Here is a 17,280-nt window from a genome sequence, read left to right as displayed (position 1 = left end):
CGAGCGTCCTTGGAATCTCCCGTTTTACCGGGCTAATTCTGAATTTTCCTTCCCGGTCCGCGCTAAACCACGCTGGGGAGGCTGCGTGTCGCGGTGGGAGTAGCGGAAGAGCCTCGCTTGCCCTCAGTGCCGCGCTGCCCTCACGGAGCGGAGCCGCGGGTTTTGCCATGGCTGCCGCAGCCGTGTGGCGCCGCGGGGCCGCCTGGCTGAGGAGCTGCCGAGCGAACCGGGAGCTCCCCGGTGTGCCCCGGGCCAGGGGCTGTGCTGGCTCCCGGGAGGTGGTGCCGACCTGCGAGCGGTACGCGGTGCGCAGGCTGCCCTTTGCTCGGCTGGCGGATGGCGATGTGGCGTTCTTCGAGCGCCTCATGCCCGGCAGGGTCATCACCGGCGAGGAGGAGGTGAAGCCATTTAATGTGGACTGGCTGAAGTCGGTGCGAGGTAAGCGAGCTGCGGGGTGAAACCTCCTCCGTGCCTCTGTTAATTAAGGAGTTTGCTAAAGGAAAGCTTATCTTTATTGATGGCGGATCGTATCTGTACAGGCCGTAGAGTTGGAAGGGAGCCATGAGAATTATGGAGTCCACACACACTCCGACAATCGCACCCTGTGCTTAAGAGTGTTATCCATATGCTCCTGGAGCTGTGGCAGCCCTGGGGCCGTGCCCATTCCCTGGGGAGCCTTCTCTGGAGGAAGAACCTTTCCCTGATATCCACCCTAACCCTTTCCTGACACTGCTCCAGCTCTTCCCTCGGTCCTGTCACTGGTCACCAGAGAGCAGATGAGTGCCTGCGCATCCAAAATGAGTTTTTCTCATAAATTGATTCCATTAAGAATTACCTGATAGCTGGTAAACTTAAAGGCTTTCTCAAAAATAAAAAAAAAAAAAAAATCGAAACCCTCTAACTTAATAATTAATTTTTCCTGAGACAAGTTGATTCAGCCAACAGTTTTGACTGAACCTCAGAAAAGAATATGAAAGCTTTTGGGAGACTTTATTGCAGCCTTTCAGTACTTTAAGGGGATTTATTAAAAGGAGGGAGGGAGACTTTTTATATGGGCCTGGAGTGGCAGGACAAGGGGGAATGGCTTTCCACTGCCAGAGGGCAGGGCTGGCTGGGATATTGAGAAGAAATTCTTCTCTGTGAGGGTGCTGAGGCCCTGGCACAGGGTGCCCAGAGCAGCTGGGGCTGCCCCTGGAAGTGCCCAAGGCCAGGCTGGACAGGGCTTGGAGCAACCTGGAATAGTGGAAGGTGTCCCTGCCCATGGAATGATATAAACTTGTAGGTCCCTCCCAACCCAAATCATCCTGTGATTCCAAATCAAGCATTGTGAATTCTCTCTTGCTTCTCTCAAAGATTTCATGAGAATTTAAATAATTTCCCATTGCCTCCAGTGGCAGCCAAGTCTACCTAATACATGCATAGTTTTTTGCAGGGCTTAAAGGGAAAGGCTGCTGTTGAAATATCTGTTATTTCAAAGTGGTTGAAATGCCTAACAGTGGAGGGAACATTGTTATTTCCCACCTCATCTTTTCCCCCCTGTTTCTTTCTGACCTCTGCAGAGCCACAGCTTGCCTTGAGAGTCCCTTGCTTTCATTGCAGGCTGCAGCCAGCTGGTGTTGAAGCCCCAGACAACGGCAGAGGTGTCTCAGATTCTCAGGTAACACACACCTTTTCTGCTGGGCTTGGGTTGACTCAGGGATGATCCAGCACCTGAAGGGAGCTTGTAGGTGTTCAGACATCAATTCCTTAAGTTGCTGAGTTAGTTTTCTTCATGACTTTTCTGCTCTGATAAATGGCTAAAATTAGGTATTAGAAAAGAGCAGTTTTGTGAAAGATTCAGGAGGGTCTGTTTGAAAAGATGAAGAAGGTTAGGGCAGAGCCAGGCAGTTTGAAGGTCTGTTTTACCCTCACTGGTGTGAGCACAGCCCGTGTTGGGCAGTGCTGTGCCAGGTCACTGCTTGGCTGAGGAGCTGACAGCTGCAGGAACGTGCTCCTGGCTCTGTTAGAACAGGATGCAGAGCACAGGGAAGGCAGGCAGGGCTGCTCAAGGAGCTCTGGTGCCATGGGCTCTGTGCCATCCCTTGTGCAGGAGCTGCAGTGAGCTCAGAGGGATGTGCTGGGTGCTGCTTGGCAGGGATGTGGCAGGTGCCGAGGCACAGGTGCACATTTTGTCGCCTGCAGGGTATAATTTCTTGGGATGAGGAGGGCAGCATGTCTGAAAGCACTGCCAGAGGATGGCTGGGGAGCCCAAGCTGTTAAAACAGACTGCTGTAGAAACATAAGCAGTGCTTTCCAGGCAGATGTGTGCCAGATGTGTAGATCCACAGGGCCCTAACCTCAGGTGTTGGTTCTTTTCTCAGCCCTGGGCTGAGTTCAGACAGGAGCTGCTCTTTCTCACTTTGCCATTGAAACTCTCTCCTTCCATCAATTTCATTTTTCTGTGAAATGCTGCTTAATTTTAAGGAGTGCTGTCACAACAGTCAACATTCACGTAGAGGTGAAACTTCTCTGACAGACTGATTATGGCTTTTAAATGCATAAAACTTCAGAAACCTTTTTCTTTCCAGGTACTGCCATGAGAGGAACCTGGCAGTGAACCCTCAGGGGGGCAACACAGGCCTTGTTGGGGGCAGTGTTCCTGTCTTTGATGAGATCATTCTCTCCACTGCTCTCATGAACCAGATCATCAGCTTTGACAAGGTGTCTGGTAAATATTCCAGGGATGTGAAGCACAGAAATGAGCCCCAGGCCACAAAGCAGGCATTTTCCTGGGAACAGGTAGCAGCAGGATCAGCAGGGTTCAGCCCAGCAGCTTCATAAGGAGGTTTGTTTGGATTTGGGGGTTCAGGCTGGTGTGAGAATCTCTGTTCAAAGAGGGAGAACAACAGGCAGAGATGCATTTAATGTGCCTGTGTTTTACCAGTCCAGAGTTGTGGGTGATGAGATATTGAGACAATAGCAAAACTCCCTGAGGCTTGAGGAGGGGGCAGTTCCCTGGATCATGCACAGATTTGTGCATTTAAACTGAATCCCAGGAAGTTTTGAAGAAAGTGGTGGCTGTATCTGCTCAAACTGCTCCTGCTTCTTGAGGAAGCACCTTCTTCTTGGCCATCAGCTTGTAGCATGGTGTTTGTGTTGCAGGAATCCTTGTGTGCCAGGCAGGCTGTGTGCTGGAGAGGCTCAGTGAGTACCTGGAGGAGCAGGGGTTCATCATGCCCCTGGACCTGGGAGCCAAGGGCAGCTGCCACATCGGGGGGAACGTGGCCACCAACGCCGGCGGCTTGCGGCTGCTGAGGTACGGCTCTCTGCGAGGGACCGTGCTGGGCCTGCAAGTGGTAAGGCGAGTACCTGGCAGCTCCCTTCTTGTGTGATCCTCTGCTGTGCTGCTTCCTGCTCCTCTAACTGTCCAGCACACTGCCACGTTCCTCTCCAGGCTCCCACTCTTTTCCTCGGTGGGCTCTTCTGAGAAGGGCCAGCACATCTTCATGCTTGTAGCATGTTATTGCTGCTGCAGTTTCCAGTTTCTGACTTCCAGTGCTTGCTGACAGAGGTGGTGTTAGGCGTTTTTCTGATCCAGACAAGTGAAAAGAAGGTAGGGAAGGGTTGGAGCATCCCAGGTTATCTGCATGGAGTTGGTTCCTCTGGAACACTCTGCTAAATCCGTCCTGCATCACTCTCTCCTAGTGGCTGCTCTAAATCCACTCTAAATCCAAGAGTGGCTGCTCTTGGATTTTAATAGAATCATAGGATCACAAACTGGTTTGTGTTGGATGGGACTTTGAGGATTACCTTAGGGTTTAAAGCCCACCCCATAACAGAGCTGTCTGCTTTGGGTTCATTTGGCTGCTGGTTGCCCTAGAGCCTCTGCTGCTCCTCAGCTGCTCCTGTCCTGCTGGCAAGTGCGTTGGGATGTAAAGGCTGGATTAGGAGTTATGAAAGTTTTTATGGCTGGGGACAAAATTTGGGCAGGGAACAAAAGCATGGCTTTGTTTTACTGTGAAGACTAGAAAGGAGAGCATTTGTCTGAGGTCAGTTTGGCTCTAATGTGAAAATAGCCTTTAATAACCTGTCTAGGAGATACTCAGCCTTAATTTAAGTGGCAGAGGGTTTACTTCATTCTGCTTAACTGTTCACTGTTTCAAGTAGCTTTCCTTGTTTCTGCTGGATAGTGGGAGCTAGGGCTGCAGAGAATGGCTGGTCTTCTCCACCATTAGTAAGAAAAGCAAAGCAAAGTGGATCTCCTGTTATTACTTGTCCTGATGGAAGGAAAGAAATAGGAGGGAAATACCTACTCTATCCTGCTTGGGTAGGTCATAGACAGGGGAAGAGCTGGGAATGGAGGAGCAGTGTGGGAATGGGCTGCAGCTCAAGGGGAGTGACATTTCCCATCACTTGGTGATAAGTTCATGCCCAAAGGCAGCAGTTTCCTATCCAGGTGCTCTGACTGGGCCCCTGTTCCCACAGGTGCTGGCTGATGGCTCAGCTCTGGACTGCCTGACCTCTCTGCGCAAAGATAACACGGGCTATGACCTCAAGCAGCTCTTCATCGGATCCGAGGGCACCTTGGGAGTTATCACTGCTGTCTCCATCCTCTGTCCTCAGAGGCCTAAGGCTGTGAATGTGGCATTCCTAGGTAGAAGCTGATATGAATGATTTCACACCTGAATTCAAAGGCTGGGAGTAGGGATAGAGAGGGGAAAGCATTGCTCAGCCTGCTGAGCTGCACTGCCAGCATCAACTGGTTTCTGGGAAATAATGTAGGACTCTGTGCTGAAATACCTGTGCAGGTATTTAATATCTGTTGAAATATCTGCAAGGGCAGGTTGTTCTGTAAGGAAAGTGGAGCCAGGAGCTTAGCAGGGTGAGCAGGCAGGCAGGACAGTCCCCTCACTGGTGAGGGAGGGCCTTGGCCTGACAGACTCAGGAGATGAGCAGGACAAAACTGTGACAGCAGGCAGAGGCAGCCACCATCCAGGAGTCAGGTGAGTGACCAGGTGATGAGGCAAGGCTGAGAAATCACATCTGCAGGTCAGGCTCTGGATCAGTATGTGGCCAGGCTGCTTAAAAGCTGCTTCTGGATGTCCCTCAGCAGGTCCAGAATTCTTTGTGGGGAACCTTCACTGAGGTTGTTTTACTTCTCAGAAACCTGCAGAGGGTTTGGGGTGGTGTCTGTTTTTTTGGTCCTGATTGCTGTTTGTTCTGTCTGAAGGGTGTCAGAGTTTTGCCAAGGTTCTGGAAACATTCACAACCTGCAGAGCCATGCTGGGTGAGATCCTGTCTGCCTACGAGTTCATGGATGAGAAGTGCATGGAACTGGTTGAGACACACCTCAAGCTGTCCAGCCCAGTGGCAGGTACCAGTGATATTCACACTGCAGAAAGGGGCAGGGAATCCCCTTATTGGGGATTTTTAGACTACTTTTAAACACTTCTAAAAAGTGACTCATTTTAAAAAGTTGACTCACTGACTTTTTAAAAGGTTGGTGATAGTGTGGGCGTCCCTCATAATTTTCGTATCTAGTATATCAATTCCAAACACCTTTTATCTTTTAAGATGAGACTTTTTACTTGTATTTGTCCTCACAAAACTGCTAGCTTTCTGGGAAGTGGTTGCTTAATAAATGATCTAGCATGTCAGTGAAGTGCTCTCTCTGGCACCAGGGAGTCTGGGCACATAACATGTGGGGAAAGTTCCAAAATCTGCCCTGAATTCTTCTGTTTTGCCCCAGGGCATCTACTTATTTTGTTTACTCTCATTCTCAGACAGCCCTTTTTATGTTTTAATTGAAACTTCGGGCTCCAACTCAACTCATGATGAAGAAAAATTGCACAACTTCCTAGAGCAGGCCATGGCTTCTGGTTTGGTCACTGATGGAACTGTGGCAACGGACAAGAAGAAAATAAAGGCAAGTCAGTGTTTCCTGTCCTACAAATCTCTTTGGGTGGATTTGTGTTTTATATAGGGAGGTGTTCTTGGTGTATGCATGGAACCCAAGAGCTAACTGGATTTCTGTGATCCCTCATTGCTCAGGTGCTGTGGAGCCTGCGGGAGAGGATCACCGAGGCCCTCACTCACGAGGGTTACGTGTACAAGTACGACATCTCCCTGCCTGTGGGGAAGCTCTATGACCTTGTCACTGACATGAGGGCTCGGCTGGGCCAGAGTGCCAAAAACGTGGTGGGCTATGGCCACTTGGGTAAGTGGGGGTGTGTTGGATTTGCAGGGAATGCCCTGAGGAAGGCAGGAATGATAAGTCTGACTCCATGTTCTCAGAAGGCTCATTTATCACTTTATCATACTATATTATATTAAAGAATACTATACTGTACTGTACTATACTATACTAATACTATACTATACTATAGAATACAGAAAGGATACCTACACAATCCTAAAAAGATAATAATGAAAACTCGTGACTCTTTCCAGAGTCCTGACACAGCTTGGCCAATGAGTCAAACCAACTCACACCAGAATCCAATGAAACAATCACCTGTGGTAAACAATCTCCAAACTCATTTTACATGAGCAAAACAGAGGAGAAGCAAATGAGATAAGAATTGTTTTCCTTTTCTCTAATGCTTCTCAGCTTCCCAGGAGAAAAATCCTGGGCAAAGGGATTTTGTCAGAGAATGTGAATGCCACAGGGGTGCTGGGGAAGGAGGTGATGGCCCCTCTATGCTGTGGGTGAGAGGCTTAAATTGAGGGCTGTGGAAGAGGAAGGTGCATCAGGGTATTTGAATTTCACTGCTTTCAGATTGTTTTCCATATACTGATGGCAGGTTGCTGGCCAGTGAGCCATGGAACTGGTCATCTGTATCTTCTTGCTGTGTACTTTCTATTTAAATATGTGATTTGTTCAATTGGACCATCAATTTGGTTGATGAACTTAGACACATTTGGCAGATGACCACTTTATTGTCCAAAGTGATTCATCCTACTGGAAATCAGTTTTTTTGTGAGTTTTTTATATCTCTCCAACAGAGAGTGATAATGATAAATGCACAGAAAGGCTGATAGATTCATCAGCTTGCTGGGAAACAAATCGGATTTTACAAGCAGGTAAACTGGGCATTTAGGAGAGCTGTTCTCTTACAAAAAAACACCATGGAACACTGTTGAGCACACTTGATTAGGGATCATTTGAAAGACACGTTGCATAACAAAGGCTTCCTGTTGGTAGCTCTTTGAGGACTAAGCTGTGTGCAGTGAGGGTTTGCTAGGATGCAGGAGGAGGATGAGCAAGTTGTATTTTTCTTTGTGTGTTTTGTCTTTTGGAGTACCCAGCAGCTCTGTGCTTAATCAAATACTGTCACACACGGTGGCAAAAGGAGAAATTGTTCTGCTTTCTTTGTTTCTATTGACACAGTGCCAAAGCACATTTAGAGCATTGCACAAACATAATAGGGAGAGAAAAAGTGATGAAGGACCCTGTTAAAATCTAATAATCATTATGAAATGCCATTGGGCATGTCTTTGTCATTGCATCACGGTGGTGGCACTAACGTTAATGCAGCACAGTGGGAATTTGAAAATCACAAAAGTTGGAGTTTGAAAGTAGCTTAACTCAGAACCTTTCCTCAAATATTGCACTTGGAGCATGGAAAAGCAAAGATCCTATTTGAATTATTTGTGCACGGAGAGGCTGACGTTTGTAGGACAGTGAGCTTGTCCTTTTTGCACTGCTTGCAGACTAACAAAGGCCCTGTTGTTTGAGAACAGGAATGAGTATCCATTGCAGGGCCACCAGGTTTTTCTCCCAGACCCAGCTGTGCAATATTTTCTTCCAGGAGATGGGAACTTGCACTTGAACATCACTGCAGAGTCCTACAGCCATTCACTGCTGGAGGCCATCGAGCCCTTCGTGTACGAGTGGACTGCGAGGTGCAGTGGGAGCATCAGTGCAGAGCACGGGCTGGGCTTCAAGAAGAGGCACTTCATTCACTACAGCAAACCCCACGAGGCAGTGCTGCTCATGCAGCAGTTCAAAGCCATGCTGGACCCCAAAGGCATCCTCAACCCCTACAAGACTCTGCCCTCAGCTCCTGACAGGAGCACGTGCTGAGGAGGCAGCAGAGCAGCTCCAGCTCTGCACCTGCACTTGGGCCATAAGCACTCTGGATCAGCAAGAACATGGAGTGGGATTTTGATTTTTTGATTTTGTTAGTGGGATGGAACAAGTAAAGGAATGGGGTTGCTCTTGCTGAAGAACACGCTGCTGGGTTTCCTCTTAGTCTGAACACTGAAACCAAACACTGTGTGTATGTATGAGTGTTCCAACTCTCTGTCCCCTTGGATTTGCTTTGATTTATCAGTGACAGCAGCCAAAGGAGGCATTTTCTCACTCGGCTGTGCAAGTGAAGCATCAGAGACACAGGAGAGCCTGTGGATGTAAATCTTCCAAGTGAAGGTGTTGCTTTTCCTGTCTTGGTTTGAACAGACAGGTGTCTGCTAAGGAAGGCAGGAGCCTCCCCTGAAATGGAAAATGTAAACCCCTCCCTCTGAATTATTATGATTTTGAAATTAAGATGCTCTCAGGCAAAGTTATGGGAATAGGAACAACAGTTCTTTACTAGGAAAATTAAAATAAAAATGCTATAATACAAACAAAACCATTGACAGAGTCAGAGCAGTCCCTGCCCCCTGTGTGCCAGGGAGGTGTCCCAGCCCCATGCCAGGGGGGCTCAGCCCTCCTGCAGTGCCAGCTGTGGCTCTGCTGCAGCAGGGATCCTGCACAAGGGGGGAGTTTTCCTCTGCAGCTCCAGGGCTGCTGCAGATGGGCCTGGGCTCCCTCTGGCCATGCAGGGCAGCAGAAAGCTGCTCCTCTGGCAGTGCAGGGGGCAAAGGCTGCTGTGCTGTGCCAGGCTCAGATTGGATCCAGGCAGGAATGCTTGGCTCCTCCCCTGGGCGCAGCATCTCCCCATGGGATGCTGGCATTGGATCAGCCCTGCAGGGACACTCAGTGGCCATGGACAGCAGAGATCTCCTGCAGGGAGGGTTGGCTGGGGGAGAGATAAAATAAACTGCCAATTAACAGAGAAAAACTGCCCTGCCTTTAACAGATGGTAATTTAATACACACCCAGCTAAACCTGAGACACTTCCTCACTTGTTTTATCTAATACACTTGTCCCAAAGCCCACAACAACATCTGGCCATGGCCTCTTTAGTGGTGCCGCCTCCAGGCTGTCTCAAATAAGCGTCAGTGTTGTCCCATGTACAGGTTTGCAGTGCTGGAAGGACTGGCCAGAGAGGAGAGGATGCTGGAGACCCAGCTTCTGGATTTGCTCTCACATAGAGGTGTAAAATTATCCCTCCCAACCTGGCTGGATAATACCTGGGATAACCTGGAGTGATAAACCCACCAGAAGGATGGGTTTGGAGCAACCTGGTCTAGTGGAAGGTGTCCCTGCCCATAGCAGAGAAGTAGAATGGGATGGGCTTTCAGGTCCTTTCCAACCCAAACCACTCTGTGACTCTGTGCTGGGATGAGAGGCCTTGCAGAGGGCTCTGCACAGAATTGCTGAGTCCAAGTGTGGGTTCTGCACTCAGGGGGGAGCAAGGCTGAGCACGAGGCTGAGCTGGGAGAGGAGAGGCTGGGGAGCAGCCCTGGAAGGGTCTGGGGGTGCTGGGGCAGCAGCTGAGCAGGAACCATGGCCAGGAGGGCAGGTGGCATCCTGGGGACACCGACACAGGAGAGGGCATGGCCTGGCTGTGCTCAGCTCTGGGCAGCCTCACCCAGAGAGCTCCAGGGTCAGAGATGGGGGAAGGGGCTTGAGTGTGCCCAGAGGAGGAGAACCAGGCTGGGAGGTGTGACCTGGGAGGGGGCTGAAGGCTCTGGGTTGGTCTGATTTGGAGAGAAGGAGGCTGAGGGCTCTGGGTTTGTCTGATTTGGAGAGAAGGAGGCTGAGGGCTCTGGGTTGGTCTGATTTGGAGAGAAGGAGGCTGAGGGCTCTGGGTTTGTCTGCTTTGGAGAGAAGGAGGCTGAGGGCTCTGGGTTTGTCTGCTTAGAGAGAAGGAGGCTGAGGGACAGCCTCATCCCCTCTGTAGCTTCCTGAGGAGGGGGCATGGAGAGGGAAGTGCTGATCTCATGGGAATGCTGCTCTCAAAGCAGGGCCAGGGAGGTTCAGGCTGGACATTTATACAGCAAATAATGAAATACTGCACCATGGTTGATGCCCCAGACTGTCAGTGTTCAAGAGGCATTTGAGCAGTGGTGTAACTTTAGGGCAGCCCTGAACTGGTCAAGCAGTTGGACCAGATGATTGTCCTAAGTTCCTTCCAGCTGAACTGTTCTATTCTAACATGAAGGGGTTTGTTGGTTTTGGGGTTTGGTTTTATTTGCTACAGTGTCTGTTTTGTAATTTATGGTTTGTTGTACAAAACCACAGTCACCTTTCTGCCACAGAGGCAGTGAGTCATTCACCTCCTGGCTTACTTGGTGTTTGTTAGTTATATCCTTATTTACTGATACGTGTCACTCCTAACCTAAGGTCACTCCTAAGCTTGTATCCAAATGAAGCAGGTGGTGATGAGAAAGAGCCAGGGCATTTTCCAAAGGTAAATAGTCTCACTAAGCTGATAATCTTTTACAACGAAAGGATGTTTTCTGTCAACATGGGCAGAGCAGTGGATGTCAGCAAAGCCTGTTATGCTCCTTCCCACAAATCCTCTCCAGGCTGGACAGGGATTTGAGTGGCCTGGCCTAATGGAAGGTGTCCCCTGCCCATGGCAGGGGGGTTGGAACAGGGTGAGCTTCCTACCTAAACCATCCTGTGATTCTGTGACTCCCCTGGACTGCCTGGGTGAGCCGTGGGACAGGTAACAAGCTGGCTCAGGCTGTGCTCAGAGGGAGCCCATTGGTGGATTTTACTCAGGTGTACTGGTTTGGAAAGCCTTACTGGATGCCATGAGAGTAGGGAAGGGAAGGTGGTATCTCATGCAGTAGCCATCTTCTCCACTACCTGCTTTTTGTGATATTGGCTGTTCCACAGAGCAGTAAAATAAATGTTCCATCCAGAGCCTTGTTCTTCAAAGAAAAACCATCCTAAAGAGTGTTTTCTTCTGTTTTAAGGCAGAACACAATCTCTACAAGGCTGCACGCTGTCAGACTGCACTAAGGATGCTGGCTTGTGTTCAGCAATGTGTTGCAATGCCTTTCTCAATACAGTTCTAAGATCACATCTCTCTCAGCTTGGCCACATGGATGCTTTTGACAGAAATACCTCCATATATTCCATGGCCTGCCAGTACCTAGTCCTGCTCTCCACTCTTGGCCGTTCAACCCATTCTCTGAATTATGGGACACTCCCCACCTCTCCATCCTTCAGGACCAGTCAGAGAGGAGCTGATTGTCCTCTTCTGGGCTGAAGCAAAGTGAACAATGCCATCATTTGCAAAGAGGAAGAATTTTATCATGAAAACAGAGGTCAGGCACTGGTAGGGGCTGCCCAGGGGAATACCTGGATGTGGTACTCAGTGCTCTGGGCTGGTGACAAGGTGGGGATTGGCCACAGGCTGAGCTCAAAGGTCTTGGAGGTCTCTCCCAACCCAAATGGTTCTGGAATTCTGTGGCTCTGTGAAAAGAGAAGACAGCCTGTGCAACACAGTCAGCCTGTGCTGCTTGGGTGTGGGTGATGAAAAGCCATGGGAAGTCCAAGATGTCCTTGGAAAAGAAATCTCCAGGGTTTGCTTTCTGCCAGGATAGCCTGATGCTGCTAGCTCGCTCTGAATCAAGCTGTTTACATTTTCTGCCCTTTTCCTACACCATTCTTTCTTTTTCCCCCCCCCTAAACTACTGACCATCACTGTGTAAAATACAGACTTTCCACATGAAAGGCTCTTTTCAGAGGGAAAAAGAGAAAGGGAAGTGGAACTTTCCATAGTTCTCTTTTTCAGCTGTGTACAGAGAGGGTGCTCAGGAGGGACACACACAACCCTTGGCTGTGGCCAGGGAAGTTCTGGCACAGCTCCATTTAACATCTTCCTTACACTTGAAGATCCTAAAGCTCCATGTAAGTGTTACTGTTTCACTGAACAATAGAACAGTTCCTGGGGGAATACAAGGGACGAGTGAGTGTAGGGTTATTTTATCTTTCCTAAATCTTATTCTGGGTTCTCAGTGATGCTTTCACATAATGGTCACTGTTGTTTATAGCAGGGAGAGACAGGGTGTGTCTATGTGTATTTTTAAAAAGAATCATTGTGACAGGCATTTCTTGTCCAAAACTCTAATTTTTCTGAGACAGACTTAAATACTAGAATGCTGTGAATGCTCTGCACTTAGAACCAGTGGTCCTCTTGGCTGCCTCTACTGGTTTTGTCTTTGTGTGTACAGGATTATGGCTGGGATAGAGTTAATTTTCTCGACAGCGGCTGGTCTGGATCTGTGTTTGGATCAGCGATGGAAGCACAGGAATGATGTAGCTGTTGCTGAGTGCTGCTTACACAACACCAAGGTCTGTTCTGCTCCTCCCCAGCGTGGGGCTGGCAGGGGGCACAGCTGACCGGGCCGAGCACAGCGCTCTCTCACACCGGAGGAGGCGGCGCTCACAATAAAACCGGGGAGGAAGGAGGGACCAAGGGGATGTTCCCAAATCACCTTTACGCGTGATGGAGCCCGGCTCTCCTGGCGTGCCTGAACACCCACCTGCGGCAGGAGGCAGGGAATGAATTCCTTTCGATTCGCTTGTTTGTGCAGGTTTTCCTTTACCTGTTAAGCTGCCCTTTTCACAACCCGCGAGTTTTTGCATGTGAAAAACGCCAATCACTTGTTTTTAAAATTTTAAAAGTTTAATAGTAATACAATTAGAGTAATAATAATTTGGGCAAATTGAATTAGGACAATATGAGACAATAAATACAAAGAGTTATGGACGTCCGGATGACTTTTTCTGGGCAAAATAAGCCCGAAAAAGGACCCACGTTAACAGAGGATTAACCCTTAAAAGCAACAGCCTGTTGCATATTCATACACCTCAGACATGATGCATAAATTCCATTCAAACACAGGATTCTGTCTGGTCAGTGCCAGCTTCTTCCTCTGAATCCTGACAGCGCCTTGGTGGCAGGAAGAAGTTCATTTCTTCTGATAAGAGGGCAATAAATTCTTTTTCCCTGAAAGATCCAGGTGTCCTGTGGCTGCTATCTCAGTGCAAGCCCTTCTTTAGAAAAAGTATCCTACATAGCATAGTTTCTATTTTAACATTTTGTTGTAACCTAAAACTATATTTAACACACTACTTAAGAGGATTAATACAGCATTGCTTTCTAACACAACACATATAATATTAATTTTAATATTTGCAAAAAGCCAATAAAAATTACATGCATTTTTCACATTGCATTTCCACCTTCTGATTGTCCGCATCCTGCTGCAAGGGCTGACTCCCCCAGGGCCTGACCCCAACAGGAAGCAGAGCAGGATGGAGTGATGAATCCCACCCCAGCTCACCAATTCTGTGTCACCTGGCTGCCCTTCCCTGCCCCAGCCCACCTCCACATCAGGACAAGTATTCATGCCCGGCATAATTTTTTTTTTTTTTGGTGTAACCAAAGCTGACAATTCGTGCACGACACCCCAGGAGAGAGCAATGAATCAATTGTAAAAGTGTAAAAAATGGGCTTTTGTGATCTGTGGGCTCTACCAGCTCCTGGTAGCAAGAAATGGCAGAGCTGACGTGTGTAATGTAACAGGAGAAAGAGGTCGGTGAAACCTGCCCCCGCTGCCAGCAGCAGCTGGGGCTGTGCCAGGAGTAACCCTAGAAATTCTCCATAAAAGAGCACATTGACTCAGCTTCTACCAAGAAACTCAAGGAAAGCAACCCTACACCTTGCTAATCTCTGCATCTTGGTAAGCACTGGGGCTGGTCTGGGGGAGCTGTGATTTAAAAAGAAATGCTGCTGTGTGTTTGTGTGCTCTGGAAATGCAGCAGTGTAGGTGAAGGATGCTGGAGTGCTGAGGGTTTGGCTGTTGGTGAGGGGCCAGCAGCACACAAGGGTTAGAAAGGTGGCACTGTGTGAGGGGAGGGACAGGGCACCACCAGGAGGTGCATGGAACTCAGCATGGCTGTAAAAGACCAAAGTAACAGCTCAGTGCCCCCTAATCCAGGCTGGGAGGTGTGGGTGCACTTTTAGTTGCCCAAATGAGGAGAGCATTGGCTTCATCCCAGGATGGGGAGCAGGGAGATGACACCTCCAGACCTGCAGGACAGATTCTGCTCTCCCAGGGCAAACTGCAACCATCAAACCCAGTTTGTGGAGTCCTGGTGTACAGCAGCCTCAGTGGAATCTAAAATTCCTGCATAATACCAATTGTAACAGTTGTTAATAATTTAAAGTTTAAGCATAAAATAATGCCCCTTTAGGGGCAAAATTTCTCCCTCCCAAGGCCTGGATATCCCAAGTCTATTAAGCTCTTAACCTCCAGCTACAATAATTGCCTTTTTACCCAAAATTTGAAGTCTAATGTTTTAAGAGGAATTTTCCATAGGTGAACACCATTCCTGTTCTGCTGTTGTCCCTAATTTGCTCTTGCCAAATACATCTGGCAGGGAATTCCTGTCCTTACCCACCGAGCAAGAAGCAGACAAAAGGGACAGCAGGCACTGACCGTGGCCCCTGGTGCAGAGTGACAAAGGTCCAGTGCCCTTCAGCAGCCCCTGTGAGCCTCCCTCCTGCAGCCAGGATTCCCTGTAAGGAATCCCAGTTCAGCCTTTCCTTCCCAGCAAAGCTGCTGCAAACGCCCGTGTCCCGAGGCAGCTGTTTTATAGCCCTGCTGATGTCCTGGATACCAGCACTTTTCATGGCTTATTAATTAACTCCCACGCCCTTGTGGGAACACCTAGCCACTCCTTCATCCTCACCTATCCCAGCCATTTATAGCAGGGAGCAGATGCTAGAAATAGAGACTTGGCCACTGAGAGCCAGAGGAGACAAACAGGCACTGGAGTCAGTTTGCAAGGGAGAGATCTCCCAGCCTGCAGCAGCATGAAAAGCCCTGGGTGCACTCCAAGGTAAGGGCAGAGGGTGCTCAGGGCTGGGGGTGCCCAACTAAAACTTGCTTTGCAGGAAGGTCTGCTTCCAGACATCCCTGGGAGTTGTAAATAACTATAGAGTTAGTTACAATTTGCTCCAGGGAAGGGATTCATTTTGCCATCAGTATTTCTTGCCTGTGTTCCAGGTCTTCCAATTTAAAAGAACTTTTTTAGTTTGATGCAGATGTCTGTTATTTTTGGCTTGAGCCAAAGGAACAAGAAGGGGGTCACAGGCCTTAAAGCATCTATAGCTGCACCTCTAAGAGAGGTAGATTTTGTGTAAGAGAGGTAGATTTCCATGTTTTCTTGCCAGAAGGAAAAAAAACACAACAGAGGCTGGAAAGGCAGGTGGAACCTCTGGCGCCAAGTGCTCCGTGGGTTTTTTGGCTTCTTAGAATTTTGTGTCTCCCATGTGCTGCTCAAAGGTTTTCCAGGCTCATTCAGGTAACTTCAGCACAGCATTCAGATTTGGGCTTTCTCTCCTGAACTTTTCTGCACCAGATCTTAGAGGTATTTCACAACCTAAACAATTCCATGATGCTGTGCAGGTCAGACACTTGCAATGTTGTGACAAAGGGGGTGTGACACTAAGGGAACACAGCTTAAGGCTCTCACAGAAATGTTCCAGGATGGTGGGGGCCAAGCTGGGGTTAATACCCAGTGCAGGTTTGCAGACAGAGAATCAGAATATTCTGAGCTGGAAGGGATCCACAGGGACCATTGAGTGCAACTCCTGGTCCTGCAAAGGACAACCCCAAATACCACACACCAAGTGCATGAGAGCATTTTCCAAATGCTTCTTGATATTCTCATAATTTCCATTGCATGCATTTGAAGCACAGAGAGCATGAGATGTAATCATTCTCTGCAGAATTTCAAACAGTTGTCATGTCTTATTCTGGAATGAGCACTGGAAGCAGGTCTGGTAGCAAATCCCACACTGGCCCTGAGCTGTTTTCTGGGAGAGCAGTCACTCTGTGTTCAAAACACTGTGTATGCTCCAGGTGAAGATCCTACACCCTTTCTGTCAGTAAAAACCCTGAAACATTTCAGGAGCTCATTTGTTCCCAAGCACAAGATGTGCAGAAATGATGGAGGCTTGTTGCAAGAGAAAGGTGCCATCAATTTGCTGTGTGGGAGATTTGTTTATTCAGCCCCCCATTCCCCCAGTGTGTGTGGGGATGTCACCCTGGAGCCAGTGACAGCCGTGACAGTGCAACTGTGGGTGGCCAAGCCCAGGGGGTGATGGGGACGGGACTCCATGAGTGCACTGACCTGCACCCTGTGTACCTGCAGCCCTTCTCTCATCCCCAGGGTCTCCATTTCCCACACTGCTCCCTGGGATCTCCTGCATCCGTGCCCTTGCCTCTTCCTCTGGACACCTTCCTTGCCCACCTTTGCTGGGCTGAGGAGCAGCAGAGCCCCCTCCATGTCACCACTCCCTGCTTGTTCCCTGGGCTGGAAGGTGGTGTGGAGTTGTGAGGTCCCCAGGATGAGGTGAGAGATGAGAATCTGACTCCCAAGTTCTCAGAAGGCTGATTATTATATTATATTATATTATATTATATTATATTATATTATATTATATTATATTATATTATATTATATTATGCTATACTAAAATTATACTAAAGAAAGAGAAAGTATACATCAAGAGGCTATAAAAGAATGAATAATAAAAACCCATGACTGACCAGAGAGTCTGACACCTGGACCATGATTGGTCATTAAATTAAAACAATTTCACTTCCTGGGTAAGCAATTCTCCAAATCACATTTCAAAGCAGAAAAACAGGGAGATGCTGAAGCTTCCCAGCTTCCCAGGAGAAGAATCCTGGGCAAAGAAGATTTTTCAGAAAATATCATGGTGACATGAAGGCAGATATCCATCCATCCATCCATCCATCCATCCATCCATCCATCCATCCATCCATCCATCCCAGGAACAAGCACCATGCCATGATAGTGCAGTGTTTGTCACCCCTGGGACAAGGAGCCTGCCATTTCTGTGTGATGATTGGCACCTGCATGGACCATGTCCTGCAGAGATCAGTCACTCTTGCTCCTTAAAACTCACCATTCCAGGAGAAAATAGTTTTGGCCTAGATAATTCAAACCTTCATTCCTCCCTGTGTCTCCAGGGACAAAATCTAGCTGTTGTTTGGTGTGGGGCATGTCCAGACAAAATGGGTCTCTGGGAGCATTCAGTTAGGCTGGAGTGTGTGCTGAATGTATGTGAATATTTG

At 48.5% G+C, this 17,280-nt stretch overlaps 1 protein-coding gene across 1 annotated transcript; it reads left to right on the top strand.

The window, feature by feature from the left end:
• Positions 1-14: 14 nt before the first annotated feature.
• Positions 15-8,612, top strand: D2HGDH (D-2-hydroxyglutarate dehydrogenase). Its single transcript, XM_059479302.1, has 9 exons — positions 15-438; positions 1,600-1,657; positions 2,568-2,707; positions 3,142-3,335; positions 4,465-4,633; positions 5,210-5,353; positions 5,763-5,905; positions 6,031-6,196; positions 7,791-8,612. The coding sequence occupies exons 1-9, from the start codon at positions 168-170 to the stop codon at positions 8,063-8,065; spliced, it is 1,560 nt and encodes a 519-aa protein (XP_059335285.1). The 5' UTR covers positions 15-167; the 3' UTR covers positions 8,066-8,612.
• The last annotated feature ends 8,668 nt before the right edge of the window (positions 8,613-17,280 follow it).

Source organism: Ammospiza nelsoni, chromosome 10 (genome assembly GCF_027579445.1).
Source record: "Ammospiza nelsoni isolate bAmmNel1 chromosome 10, bAmmNel1.pri, whole genome shotgun sequence".
Taxonomy (NCBI): domain Eukaryota; kingdom Metazoa; phylum Chordata; class Aves; order Passeriformes; family Passerellidae; genus Ammospiza; species Ammospiza nelsoni.
The sequence above is the reverse complement of the archived record's forward strand: the minus strand, read 5'-3'. Positions and strand labels throughout refer to the sequence as shown.